Genomic DNA, 13,932 nt, shown 5'->3' with positions numbered 1-13,932 from the left:
CTGAAAGAAAGAAAAAAACCAAAACACCCAGACTGCCCACCAAACGCAGCTCTTCATCAGCTGCTGGAATCCAGGCAATCCTACTTGTACTTCTAATTCAGGAATACAGTTGGAAGGAAGTTAATTATTAAAGTATGTGCCATGAAATAGACGCAGGTTTGTCTTTTAAATCTCCCTTCTGACAGTGCTCTTTGAGGACAAGATTCTCACTTCATCTCAACTGCAAAACACCAAAGTCCCTATACAGTAAAACAATGCATGGTTCCATTACTGTGCATTTTTACAATTTGCTTCTTCCAGGAGCCACTCAATTCCATTTATTAATCCAGCTAAACTTGCAGCTACCGTGTCCTGCACCTGTAAAAAATAGAAAAAGCTCATGTGTGAGAGATAACAGGTAACAGGATCTAAGAGCATTTTAGCATCACTCCATGTCTATCCTTAAAGTCAGTATTACTCATATCAAGTCTAAATTTTTATCACCAGTTTAAAGGTTCCTGAGACAAAAAAAGTTTCTTAAGAGTAAGGTACAAAAAGAAAATACTATTCTTTACAAAATGTATTATAAAACCCATTAGGAAACCCTTACATTCTCGGTATCAAGGTAAACTTTATCTTAATTTTTCCATCAGCTATTCTGGAACATTACACTTACTTAAAGGATGAGAATCTACTTGAAAATTCTTGTAACTCTCAAAGCAAAAATGCTGCTAGCTTTAGAATTCAATGCCTATTATTAATTCTCAGATTTTATAATATATTATAAAATGGCTATTATAAACTGTATTTAAAAAAAAAAAATAGCCTGTAAACATTTTCCTTATGAAAGCAAAGGAATTATCTCAAATCAGAATTTTGTTTTTTCCAATTAAGTATTATTCTTTGGCTACACAACATCACCAAAAATAAATTATGTATGGTTGACCCATACTGATATATACGGTGCTTGGCAAGCACAAAATAATAGGTTCAGGACCTCACACGCTAGGTAAAAAACTGATTTGTCAAAAACTCAATACATCACATCAAGTGAGTGACAATTAATAAGTCTCCTGAAAATGGCTGAAAATCTACCTTGTGTCCACAGCCTTGGGTTGTGACTCGGGAAATTCAGATTAACTGAAGCTTCCTTACTCCCTTCAAGACCAGCATTTCACCCTTCCTTACATTCTGGCTCCATCTGAAGTTTCTTGTGTGCTCCTGGGCATGCTGCTTAGCTCCCCTATGTCCAGGCAGGCTAATGCTTCACCTTAGAGGACCAGAGAAACTAAATTCTTCACTTAAGAGGAGAGCTCACGTACTAGTGTTGAAAGCCGCGCACTTGCGTAGGTAGGTACAGCTCAGGAACTGCCATAATCCGAAATTAAATTTAATCCACAATGAAACAGAAAATAAAGGTTTAAAAGCAAGTACCATCCAGGGCTGATGTAGCAGATTCAGTTGCAACTGGTGTGCCATGTAAACACAAGGAATTCTTTTCACATCAACGTGAGAGACACATGACAAAACTAGCAGAGGTCTGTTCGGAGGCCCAAGGGCTGGATCGGTCATTGCCAAAATACGGGCCAGTTCCTCTTGACGATCATGCTCTAAGAAACAATTTTTAATACATAAGTATTAAATGTATGCAAATCCCAAGGAGAACTTATTTTTTTGGCTATTCAAATATTTAAGATTTCAGAGGTGAGGAAACAGAGGCCTGGAAGGGATGTGGCCAAATTATTGAGTTCTGCTTATCACAAGGCTGGAGGATCACATCGCACAGATATTCACGTCACACCTAGATCTTATTTGAAGATCTCCATAGATTCTACAGGCAGCGTATTCCAGTTCTTAACATGACAGCATTTTCCAAGTACCTCACAGAGATCAAAACTGTAGCAAGCCATTAAGAAATACTCACACACTGTACAGTCGGCAGCCCTTCCCTACTGACCATACTTTTCTCCTTAGAATATCCCTTCAAATTTATTTTACCCTCTTCTTTTCTGAGCTAGCATTTTCCTTCCATTTAAAGTTGGTGAATATAAAGACAATTACCATAGTAGGTATTTGGATTAGTATCCTGATTTGGGTTGGTATCCTAATTTGGGCTAATTCCATCTTTTACTGCAGCTTTCTTGGTGAAGGTTCTGTTTCCAGGCTATTACACCACCACCAAGGCATTTCAGGCTTCTTCTACCTATGCCCAGGGATTTTGTTTTGTTTTGTTTGTTTTTAAATCCAGATAATTTCCCATGTGAAGCTTAGCAACCATGTCAGTATCTGCCATAAATGAAAGAAGGGGGTTATAACACCTAACAGGGAGATGAGGGAGAGTGACTTGATTAGGGGACGCCATCGGCCATGAAGAAATAGCACTAATGAAGCAGATTTTGAAAGAGTAAGAACATAGATTTTGATGTACTGCATATTCTTCGCAATATTCTATGACCTTGCAATCATTCGCAAAAAATGAATAAATAAAACAAAGAGAAACCCCTTACTTTTATGAGCTTCTGCATTAGCAACATAAATGAATCCATCAACTACTTCGCACACCTTTTTAACTTGAGCTATTACACTGTAGTGCATGGCTTGCTGATTCCCTACTATGCTGTTCTCTTGGTAGAACATCTTATTCACAGCAACAGCTTGCTCTTCCCTTGCTCTCCTCCTTTCCACACTGAAAGAGAGTTCAATATTTCAGTAGTCAGGTCAATTGAGAATGCAAAAACTCAATTTTGGGAGTCTAGGCAGCACAGGAAAATGACCTCAGCAAGCAAAACAGTTTCATGTCTCCCCGCCTCCTCCCACCCCCGCTTCTTTTCTAGTGTACATATACAGATGGTTAGCAATCTGCAAGATGCATACGAAAATATACCCCAGAATGAGTTTATATAGTGTTTCAAAAAGGAATCAATCAAGGTATCAAGAGGAGCAGAAGCACCTGTTATGTATTTGTCATACACAATTGCTATGTATAATGTTTGGAAAAGCTTTATTACTTCCCCATGAAAATTTAGCAGTTGGAGAAAAAAAAGTAAAGAATCTTCAGTTTATAAGGGATACCTATGCATGTGAATGCAGGCATAAAAATCACATGACAAAAACATGAGGAAAAGTATGAACTAATTGAGAAACTGTACATTTTTTTTTTTTGGTGGAGAACAAATCTTACCTGGTAGTTGAATACAATGTCAGAATATTGAATTTTTGATTGTTATTAAACTGAAAACTGACTCCTGATCCAATTCCTACAGGGAAAAAAAAAGAATATGTAAGATTACAACTACTTGGTTAGTGAATATAACTAAGTGGTAGGTAGGCTGAAAATTCCAGTGGTGCTATAAAAGGGGCACATCCAAGCCTAAGTGTTGCTGCAGGGTGTAGCATATTTACTATTTTATACATGCTCTAATTGATCAGATTATTAACTTAACTAAAATCAATTCAATAGTATTAAAAGAAAACAAGGAAGCATTTTCATGTTTCTGATACTTAGACTTGAACCTAGAAACCTAAGTCAGAGAGGACCTAGACTTGCGTTCATTAGCTGAAACTGTGAAGGACATAAGAGAGAAAAAGGTAACAACAATAAGAAATAATATTTTCATACTTTCTCTAAATACAATTTAATTATTCCAATTCTGATGTGCTGAAATAAACATCAGTTAAAAAGTAATAATTTTTTATCTCTGGTTTGGGCTGCAGTGAAATCAGAGACACCACAAGACTGAATCACTTGAAGGAGTCTTGACTTCCTGTATAAAAACACAAGTGTGGTTTTTTAGCCACTTACTACAAGCAGTATCTAAAGAAAGTTCTGTCTGCCTTTGTCCACTACAACAGCAGGTGTGGCATGGAATTTAGGGTCAAAATAGAAGTACATGGAGCAAAATGATCCCTCTGACATTGAGCAGATTTAATCATAAATTCACTGCAGCTATAACTTTATCCCAAATGTTCCCTCCATTTATCCTCCTGAATAAACACAAAGAGAGAGAATATTATTTTTAACCGTTGTGCTATTGAGTTTCAAGAGGAGAAAGAAGCATCCCTTTTCTTTATTTCTCCCCCAATGTTTTTTGTGCCAGATCTGTTTACAAAACAAAAAAGCCAAAATCCAAAACTAGCATTACCGTGAATTTGTCTTTGAGGTAGGCCAGCCACTAGCAGAATTTCTGGGCATGTCATCATCTTTTGCACTAAAGAGTTGTCCAGCTCTTCCAATCCTGGCCCAAACATCGCAAAGCGAGGTTCTGTCTGAGTGACCAGTGATTGCAAAAAGGAAGTCACAGCCCCATACCGGGGACGGCTTGATTTCAAACTTCTTCTGCTCTGAGGACAGCTTTTTTTGTATCTGTGTAAAATAGATGCAACTAGAAATTAAACACAAAATACAAGAGAGGTATTATTCAAACAACATAAACTGATTTTGATCCCACACTTCTCATGCTTTGTTACAGTACAACTCCAACACAGGTCAAAAATTATAAAGTTCCAAACAGATTGTTTCAAGCACCAGTACAAAGCACGTAAAGGCATCAGTCGTTTTTGAAGTACAAATACTGATTTTTTGGACCTTAGTATGCTTCTATTTATGTACCCTTTAGTTTGCTTTAAAAAATAAAATAAAATAAAATTAGAAATTCCCCCTTCCTTGCTGAACAAGCACTATTGGTAAAATAACATCAAAGCTGATGAGCCACATACAATACAAAAAACGCGAGACTATTGAGAGCATTTCAAACATTAATTAGACCACTTTTGTGTTTATTAACTATGAAGCAGGTAACTCCACCTGAAAAGGACCATTTCGCCTGTAGGCACAGAGAATGCATGTTGTCAAAAGAGACAGGTGTTGTCCGTGCTCATTTGATGCAGAAGCTTGAAAGCATAAAAAGACTTTGGTAATCAAGAGGAAGAAGTAACAGTAACGTTCCCAGAGAAGCTGGGATGTGTCTCCTTCCATTCAGTGTCTCCTGCCGTGGTCATGGTAGGCTGCTGCTGGACAAATCACTTCAAGGAAACATTAAATGTGTGCTCCGCTACAACTAAACTGAGAGGCTACAGTTGAGATCAGCAAAACCACAAAGTGCTCACAGCCAGAATGGACGTCAGTGACAGGTGCTTCCAAATAACTGATGCTCTGAAGTATTCAGACCTACAGTGATTTAAATCCAATGTTCAAAATCAGTAGATATGTAGCACTTCAAACTCTGAGTGCACCCTTCCCATCTGTAAAGTGGGGATGAAGGGAACAGAGACTGGGGAGGTTAACAGTGCGCTCATCATGAAGCAACAGTTTCGTGAAATCACCTTTGGAAAATTTAACTGCAAATTAAAAACAAAAACCAAACCAAACCAAACTAAAACAAGCCCACAAATTAATTAAGGGAATTAAATGAAGTTTTTAAAAAATCCCACAGAATAACTTGCTTGTCTTAAGAGTTTTTCTCAGTTATTCAAACACATTATGAGTGTTGTTATGCTTTTTAACCACAGTAGCTGAAACTGGAGTCTTGGTCTTGTGGCCTTTGACCAAAGCTAAAGCAATACTACTTGTTATTCTGTGCACATTAAAAAAACCCACACTTCCCTCCCCCCCCTACCCCCGCATTTCAGCCAAGAGGAAAAAAATGAAGGTTCATTTCATTTGCTGTAGTTTGAAGACTCCTTAGTGCTTTTATTAAAGTAAGAAATCATTTGTCATTGCACTGAGGACAAAGAACACATTTTTATCGAGATCAACAGTAAGCACAGCTTCTGAGATGACTGTATTTCCGTGGCATAGCAGACATGCAGCTTACAAAAAGCTCTGATTTTTTAAAAGGTTTTTTTTTTTTTTTTCCACAACATTTTACATTCTTCCTGAATTCCAAACAGAAAGAGCTGGCAAACTGTTAAACAACAGGAAACTGTATTTACGAAATAAACCATGGATTTGAGACACATCAAAATGTAAGCAGCAGCTTACAGCATGGCTTTACTACTGTAAAGATGAAATATGCCTGTGGGCTGAGTATTACTGCACTAGAGAGACTGTGTCTTGTAAGAGAATAGGAAGATACTTACGCTGCCATGTAATCATACAGCGCGTTATCACTCTCCTCCGAGAAGGCTTTATTAAAAATCTCCACATCTGGGAGCGATTTCCAATCCACAGATGTCCACAAGGGGAGATCCCTCAGGAGAAAATACCTCCACAACAACGGATCCTGCACAGCCGCCCTCCAGTAACAACTCGTGCTTCCCAAATGGCACAGATCTTGGGGTGAGAGGAAGGACAGGATGTTCAGCTGCACGTCGATCTGAAAACCATCCAGAGCAGGGGTTTAACCACCCAGGAATTGAAAAAAGCAGAGATGGCAAAAGGCAGGATGACCAGCTTCCCATCCCGAACCCCAGGGAGAAGGGGGGGAGGGGGTGGGGGCCCCACTCACCGGCAGCGCCTGCAGGGCGCTCACCTCCTCTGCATCCTGCGGGAGCGATGGACGCGGGTGACCCGCGAACGCGGCGGTCCCACTGCGTTCGCGGGTCCCCCGCATCCATCGCTCCCGCAGGATGCGGAGGCCACCCCGCACGGCCGCCTCCAAACCGCCCCGCTCCTCCACTCCGCCGGCCGCCATGGCACCCAGCCCCGTTGCTTTCACAGCCGCCCCTCACACCCAGCGCGCCGGCGCCAGCGGGGCGGAGAGATACACGTAGTCATCCTTGCGTGGAGCTTATGACACAGTCACTTTTATTATTTTTTTTTTTTAATTCTTCTTTTTTTTTTTTTTATTACCCCCTAGAAATACTCGATTAGACTTTGGACCTGTATTCCAGTTCATTGAACGGCCGTGTTTCTAATGCAACGAAAGTATACATTTTGATAAGAAGCACTGAAACAAGAGATCAACCCCCCTAAAAGTGTGCTTTTCAGGCAGCAAGGTTTCTTTCAGCACAGCCAAAGCAGCCTATTTGAGTGATGGCATTTCACACAAAGTAACACAGCATTTCTTTTGCAGTTGTTGTGCTCCACCCGTGGCCTTTTAAAGGTCCCTCGCATACAGCCACATACTTTGTTAACAAGTTTTTGCCTGTTTCTCGGAAATCCAGTGCCACGCTCTGTGATCTGCAGCCCAGGTCACAGTCTATTGTCTTGAGGCTTTCCTGCTTCCCTTCTCCACAGTGTCGTAGTCCCCAGTAGCACATTTCTCCACTGTACATCATCGCCAGTAAGTGAGTGTCACTAAATATACCTGCAAAAATAATTTACATCAAGTACTTCATTGTTCTGTTATGAGCAAGTACACAGCTTGTTAACGTCAATCTTTTTTTTTTTTTCAGTAACACTGGAAAAAAAATCCCCAAAGGCAGTATAAGCCTATTAAAGAGGTACACCCCAAAAAAAAAATTCTAACCATGAGATGACTTACACTGCCCAGAAGAGAACCTGGATCAAGGCCTTGCTCACTACTTTATGCATTTTTTCCCTCCATAATGCTAAAACCTTTTAAGATTTCCACATAAATATTATTCTCATAGTTGTCTTTGCCTATTTATCTTTGAGAACTTCAGTATTTTTTTAAGCAAAGGCATGATTATTCATATTTATTTTAGAACACTAGTGTGCCGCCCACAATTTAAGCCTAAAAAGACATGCTGTTTGAGCATCATCTTAACTCGGGTTAGCCAGCAGAAATTTTAGTATTTGAACAGAAAGGCACATATGTCCAGTGTCACTGTGAAAAAAAAAAAAAAAATTCCTGCTTGATAAATCTACAAATCAGTTACTGAATTTGGCTTTGCACTGTGGAGCTGAACTGGAGCAAATCCACTTTCAGATGAAATTAGGCAAGAAGGTGCTCCATCCCCCCATACCTACAGTAGAGTTAGTTTTCAGTATGTACAACATGGACCTCATGTCCTCAGCACCAGCTGTCTTACCTGAAAAATCCCCTCCTGCTGCACGACCCTAACTGTGTCACACTGATGCAGCCTCAGATTCTCATGTACTATAGTAATGCAACTTACATAAAGCTACGTCAAGTGGAGACAGAATGAAAGTTTGCCAAATCTAACCAATTCTGCATGTACTTTCTACCTGTGTGAAGTCAGTGATTTTGTGTTCATACTCACGTTCTCCTAGAGCTAAAGAGAAAGACAAACGTGGTCTTCTAGCACCCTCTGCAGTCATGTTTGTGCTTTCAACACTTGTCAATTGACAACTGGATGGCTGCAAAACACACACGCTGTGCATAAAACACCCATTGCCTCAGTTCACTTTCCTCCAGTGAGCTCAAACACATGAAGAAAATGAGCAGTGCCACCTCCTAAAACCCATGAGTCAAAAAGAGGTGAAGGGGAGCAGAGAGCACTGTTGCCTGCTTATCTGCCTCATCTCTTTGTTGTTGTTGTTCTAAAAAGTGCCAGTTTTTGAGTACAAATGAAGTCAAACAACAAAAATACACAATAAAGCATTTCATAAAGTGAAGCAGTTATTAAGAGGAGTGTGCTGTGGGTATTCTGGAGTTGTTTTTTACCTTCACTGAGTAATCTAGCTGTGTCTTTATCTTGAAATGAGACATCTTCATTTAGTTGAAGAGGGCATCTCAAGCTAAGCATCTTCATCAAGTAATGAACTCCATCATTAAGACACTGAGTACAGTTAAAAAATGAGGGGAAAAAATCCTTTTAGATTAGTTCTGATTAATTTAATGACAGCCAGAAATACTTCTCGCTATGAATTTCCCAAACCCCTATTTAAAAGGAAAAACAAAAGCTATATTTTAAACGTGAAGAGTCAAGCTTCAAGACCCTGTAACTTTTTAATCTTCTTTACCTTTTTAAATATGGCAATGTTTTCTCGTAGCCATTCACTCCTTTCTTTTGCTGTGTGACAATACATGTAAAGCAGGGCTCCTTTTCTCCAGTAAAGGCATTCTAACAACTCTGCACCAAGGATGTTGATGGGCTGAAATAAAATCCAACAAACTGGGCTAACCCAAAAGTAAGCCATCTGAAATACTTATATACACACTCATGCATAATATTAAGTCTGTAACTTTAGAGGCTGTACTTAACAGCAACAGTCGCAGACACAAGCCCAATACTTTGGATTTAAACTGCCAAAAGTACAGCGAATCATGAAATGTTAGCAAGAAAAAATCTGAGAATGCAACAAGTTATTTGAAAAAATATTTTCAGGAATTTAAATAAAAGTAAGACTTTAAATTTTTTCAAAAGATCTTAAATTCTGCCCATCAAAAATACAAATACTACTATACTGCTTCAGATTTTTTATTTTTAAGTAATGAAATAATTCTCTGGCTGAATAACATTAGTACTCACTTCTTCATTTATGTTGCACTCCCTCACTAGGTCTTCTGGTTCTGAAAGAATGCAAATAAGTTCTTTAACTTTTTGCAAGGAAGATTCTTCTGGAAAATCTTCATCCACAAGCTGGTTTTCCTCAAAATATGTAATGTCTAAGACAGCCTATGAAAACAAGAAGATACACAGTGTAAAACCGCTACCAGCAAAATAATGAAATGGTGATGTGTAGTAACATAGAGATTTGTTACTGGTTACAAAACATTACCATTTTAAGGTAATTTTTAACATATAGTTTACAAAAGCTGCAAGTGAAAAGTATTTTAAGATTGCTGACACTAAGTGTAAACTCAAACCCGTTTCTCTTCTTACAATACCTGCACAGCTATTATCGACTGTAAATCGTCTTCTAATCCAGAATAAAGCTGCCCTGCACTTCATGGGTGCTGACCGCACATACCAAGTGTGTGAAGAGATCCCTTCCTGCTACACCCTCTTTCTTGTACCCAACCCTCTCCCATACCCTACACAGTCGGTTTTCTTGAAAGGGAGCTCTTAATGCTTTGAATATACTACCTGCGTATAGAGCTGCAAAAGCGCGGAAGGAGGTTCTTTCCCTTCGTTACAGAGGTCCTTCAGTTTGTCCAGAGCAGCAGAGCCCTTTGCTAAGAAGGTATCTGAAGGAGGAATACAACACTTCCTTAGCATTGACAAGCACTCAGCAAGAGCATTGCTTACCTGCCCTTCCCACTTCATACGCTTTTATCTATCCTTGCTGTATCTACCACAGCAGCAGAATAATACAGCGTTTAAGCAGGCCGGTTATCCTGTTAAACTACACCTTTCACGACTAAACTCAGGGCGTCCATGCTTAGGGTCCGGTGTTTCAAAACCAGCTCCACATACTCCATTTGCAAATAACCCATACACCAAAATCACCCCTTGCCAGCGCCCAGGAACAGTGTTTAGGCCTCGGCCGCCCTGTTCCACAGGGAAGTCTCCCCCAGACAGAGCCCCGGGCCGGCACCAGCCGCGCCGCTCCTGGGGCGCGTCCCGTCGGCGGCGGGAGAAGTGGAGCCCTCAGCAGCTGCCCCGGGGACGGGTCTCCACGCCCCCCGGCCGGCACCCGCGGCGCTGCGGGCCGGCGGCAGCGGGCGGAGCGGGCCGGCGGCAGCGGCGGGCAGGGGCCCAGCCCCGACCCCTCCCTCCTCCGGCCTCTCACCATCATCGCCCGCTCCCCCGGGCGCACCCAGCCGCCGGCCCAGCGCCGCCAGCCGCGGCCGCAGCGCGGACACCGTGCCCCCCGCCTCGGCATCCGCCGCCGCTGCCATCGCCGCCGCCCGGCACCGCGACGCGGCGGCGGTCGGGGGCGGCCGTGAGGGCGGGCAGAGGCGCGCAGGCGCTGAGGGGACGCGCCCGCACCGGTGGTGCGCGCCGCCGAGCCCGCCGGGGCGGGACGGGGGGCGGTCGGCCGCGGCGGCTCCGGTGGCCTGCCCGGCCGTCTGGGCCTGCCACCACCGCGGCGGCGGTGAGGCTCCATGGGCCGCGCCGGGCCTCCGGGCCCAGGCGGCAGGGGGAGCGGGGCATCTCAGGGCGGCCCGGGGATGCCTCGGGCGGAGCGGGCGTGCAGCGAAAGGGCGGCCGGGCCTGCTGGGACTGCAGTTGTGCTTATATGAGGGGCTTATATGAGGGGCTTATATGAGGGATTTAAAGCTCTTTAGGACAGACATTTATGGCTTCTGCGGCTGTGTCCCCAGGGAGAGTCCCTGGCACGTCCCCTGTGTTGCCCCCGTCAAATGATGCTCTCCAGCTGCCCTGTGAAATCGCTGCTGCCGTTAGCGAACTGAAACGGATGCTGGAAGGCAGAGAGGTTTTATAAGGCCAGAACCATACTTTTTATGAATAAATACATTGGTGGCTTTATATTTTAGTATTGGGTTACTTAACATGTAGACGTGCAACTGTAAAAGTACAGCTAAATCATCTTGAAGCCGCATACTTTCGGTTAGCGGAATGAGACTTGGGGTCCAATTTTTTGTCCAACTTCAGCACACTTCATGAACTTCAGAAGTGCTTAAAAGCTTCCACGCTATGAAGGGGAAACAGTAAGTTTTAACAAAATATGGCTACTACCCCACAGTATATCATCAAATACGTTGTGTAGTTATAAAAATGCTGTCTTTCACTATATTGCTCCTCTAGCTTTTTCCATCTCTCCACCTGCCTGGGAAAAGCTTACATCTCAGTGCCCATTACAGAATCACAGAATCTTCATGGTTGGAAGGGACCTTTGAGATCATTGAGTCCAACCATAACACACACACACACACACAAAACCACCAAACCCCAACAATCTCAGGCACTAGAGCATGGTCACACGATATTCTGGATTTTGTTAGCTTGAATATTTTAAAGGAATAATTAACTAAAGACATCTTCTACTTTTCAAGTCATATAGTGTCCATTCTGTTAGTGTCTGTGTCCCACCGAAGCACTTTAAAAAAAAAAAAAAAAACACCAGAAGAAAGTGCTATTGACTGGGGTACTTCAGGGCTGTAACACTGCCTACTTACTGTAAGGGGTGTTTTTGCTGTTGCCCGTGTTATGTCTTATGAAAGAATTGCCAAACATTAAATACAACAAAAGAGTAAAACCTAAAAGGCAAAATTGTGTTTGCTTCCAGAAATGGGTTTCTTTCTAAAGGAAATCTTTAATGTTTTAGTTGGATATATATTGTCATTCATTCCTGCATAGTCCGTAGCCAGATCCAATTTTTCATCTAAGGAACAGCTGTTTTAACAATACCAAAAGTATTATGGTAGTTAACCATATCATACCTGAGAGTGGATAAGATGGTGCTTCATGTTTTAAGTGAAATACAGGGCTTTCCATATTGTCAGTTTTGGGACTGAAGAATGGTTGTGCATTAATAAGTTCCCTCCTTCAGATCCTTTTTTTGCTTGGTCCTGCCTTTACTTCTCTGTTTCAATACCCAGCTATGATTTTGTTTGTTGTTGTTCTTAGTTGCTTTCTTCATAACTAGTCAAGTGGGCAGGTGGGTCAGCCCTCAACAGTGAAGGAGATCCAGCTTTCAAGATGCATCTTGTAAAAAAAAACAAACAAAAACAAAACACACACACAAAAAAACCACAAACAAAAAATCCAACCCAACCCAACCCAAAACAAAACAAAACAACTCCCCCAAATAGTTCTCTGCTGACTCACTTGATAAAGGAAGTGGTATCTTTTTTCCTTCCTGTGCTTCTGGCGCTGCTGCAGCTTACTTTGGTTGTATCTGTTTTGAAAGCTAGATGTATATGCAATGACTTATTTTCCAGAAATTGTTATTCACTCTTCCTTTAAATACACAGTGGAATCTGGTTTTGACCTTTCTCATTAGTGGCTGAGATGGAAGAGGTGTGCTTTTGTTAATGCCAAACTGGTAATATAGAAGCTGCTACAAATGTTAAAAAATGGGGTCATGTCCACTTCTCTGAGGAAGATTTTTTGTGCATTTATTTATTTATTTGTTTTCCTCCCAACCTGATTTTACCACGAAATGTGGGAGGGGTCAGAAGATATCTCTAGTGGCTTTCAAACATTTTCCTTGTCTTATTCCTACATACTCCCATGTTGGGAGCTGATTTGCAAGGAACAGGGGCGGCAGGACTTTCGGGCAAAGACCTGAGGGACTGCAGAGCCTGGAAGAGGGGCTGGGATGAGCCGGGTGGGATGCTGCTGCCCCACTGCAGTGGGCAAGCCCTCACCTTCCCCTGAGCTCTGCCTGTCTCTGAGTAGCCCCGTGTCCATCCATCCCTTCCTCAAGCTGTATCCCCTCTGGCATTAAACTCTGCATTTGTAGTTTGTGGAGCTGCTGTGCCAGTCTTCTTCCCACACCTTGCAAAGTGCTTTGGTCTAAAGACTGGTGAAAGACTAGGTGTCTGACTATTCGAGAGAATAGTGACCTTAGCTTGCCTTATATTTTGGTTTTTGCTTAGAACTTGTTTAGATAAAATCCCTGCCAGATATTTCTAAGAGAGCGGCGGTTGGGGTTTGCTGACTTTCACTGTTCTTTTCAGGGCTGGGAAATCTTAAAATTCAAATTCTCAGAGCTTCACACAAAGATGAAGTTGTACCCAGTATTTTTCTGAAATTTTTCCATGCTTAAGAAAAAATTTTCTGGGTGACTCAATATAAATTATGTTGAAATGAAAAAGTCATTTTGTTCGGTATTCGCCTTAGGGAATAGTTCCAGTATGGTAAAGTGATCTCAGGTGAAGGGATTCACGTGGTATTTGTGATTTTTCAGTGTCTAGCACTCCCTGTTTTTAAGGCTACTGTTACTAATAAGGGAAGGGGTAAGGTGTTGGCTGTTTGGAGACAGGCTGTGCTCCTAAACTGGTGGAAGCACAACAGGAAGAGTGTTGTGGTGTAAACAGTTGCGGTTGATGGAAAAGGGAAAGCTATTGCGATTTTGTCCTTCAGAGCCAAGAATATGGCATTGCCACAACTGTTTTTCTGTTATTTTGGGCTTATATATAAATGTGTCTCTGTGTGTATGTGCATGTAGGTATGTATGGTGTGAATGAATATGGTGTAAAGTAGATTCTGTAGCTTGCTGCTTTTTTCCTT

At 41.9% G+C, this 13,932-nt stretch overlaps 2 protein-coding genes across 2 annotated transcripts; both read right to left on the bottom strand.

The window, feature by feature from the left end:
• Positions 1–267: 267 nt before the first annotated feature.
• FBXO4 (F-box protein 4) lies at positions 268–6,852 on the bottom strand. The gene is given in 9 exon segments (XM_074166358.1): positions 268–357; positions 1,414–1,589; positions 2,487–2,665; positions 3,161–3,236; positions 4,122–4,342; positions 6,058–6,293; positions 6,426–6,680; positions 6,683–6,826; positions 6,829–6,852. Coding segments are annotated over 9 exon segments (1,401 nt in total).
• Positions 6,768–10,631, bottom strand: RIMOC1 (RAB7A interacting MON1-CCZ1 complex subunit 1). The gene is made up of 6 exons (XM_074166360.1): positions 10,523–10,631; positions 9,877–9,977; positions 9,319–9,465; positions 8,810–8,941; positions 8,511–8,625; positions 6,768–7,226 (listed from the first exon to the last, which is right to left on the bottom strand). The coding sequence occupies exons 1-6, from the start codon at positions 10,629–10,631 to the stop codon at positions 6,961–6,963; spliced, it is 870 nt and encodes a 289-aa protein (XP_074022461.1). The 3' UTR covers positions 6,768–6,960.
• Between the last annotated feature and the right edge of the window lie 3,301 nt (positions 10,632–13,932).

This window comes from Numenius arquata, chromosome Z (genome assembly GCF_964106895.1).
Source record: "Numenius arquata chromosome Z, bNumArq3.hap1.1, whole genome shotgun sequence".
Lineage (NCBI taxonomy): Eukaryota > Metazoa > Chordata > Aves > Charadriiformes > Scolopacidae > Numenius > Numenius arquata.
The sequence above is the reverse complement of the archived record's forward strand: the minus strand, read 5'-3'. Positions and strand labels throughout refer to the sequence as shown.

Excerpts from the sequence above, each read along its gene's own strand:
- RIMOC1 (XM_074166360.1), bottom strand. The coding sequence starts at position 10,631 with ATGGCAGCGGCGGCGGATGCCGAGGCGGGGGGCACGGTGTCCGCGCTG. Across the intron at positions 9,466-9,876 it reads TTTTGCAGCTCTATACGCAG|GCTGTCTTAGACATTACATA; the intron begins GTAGTATATTCA and ends TTGTTTTCATAG. Across the intron at positions 7,227-8,510 it reads AGCTAGATTACTCAGTGAAG|GTATATTTAGTGACACTCAC; the intron begins GTAAAAAACAAC and ends TTATTTTTGCAG.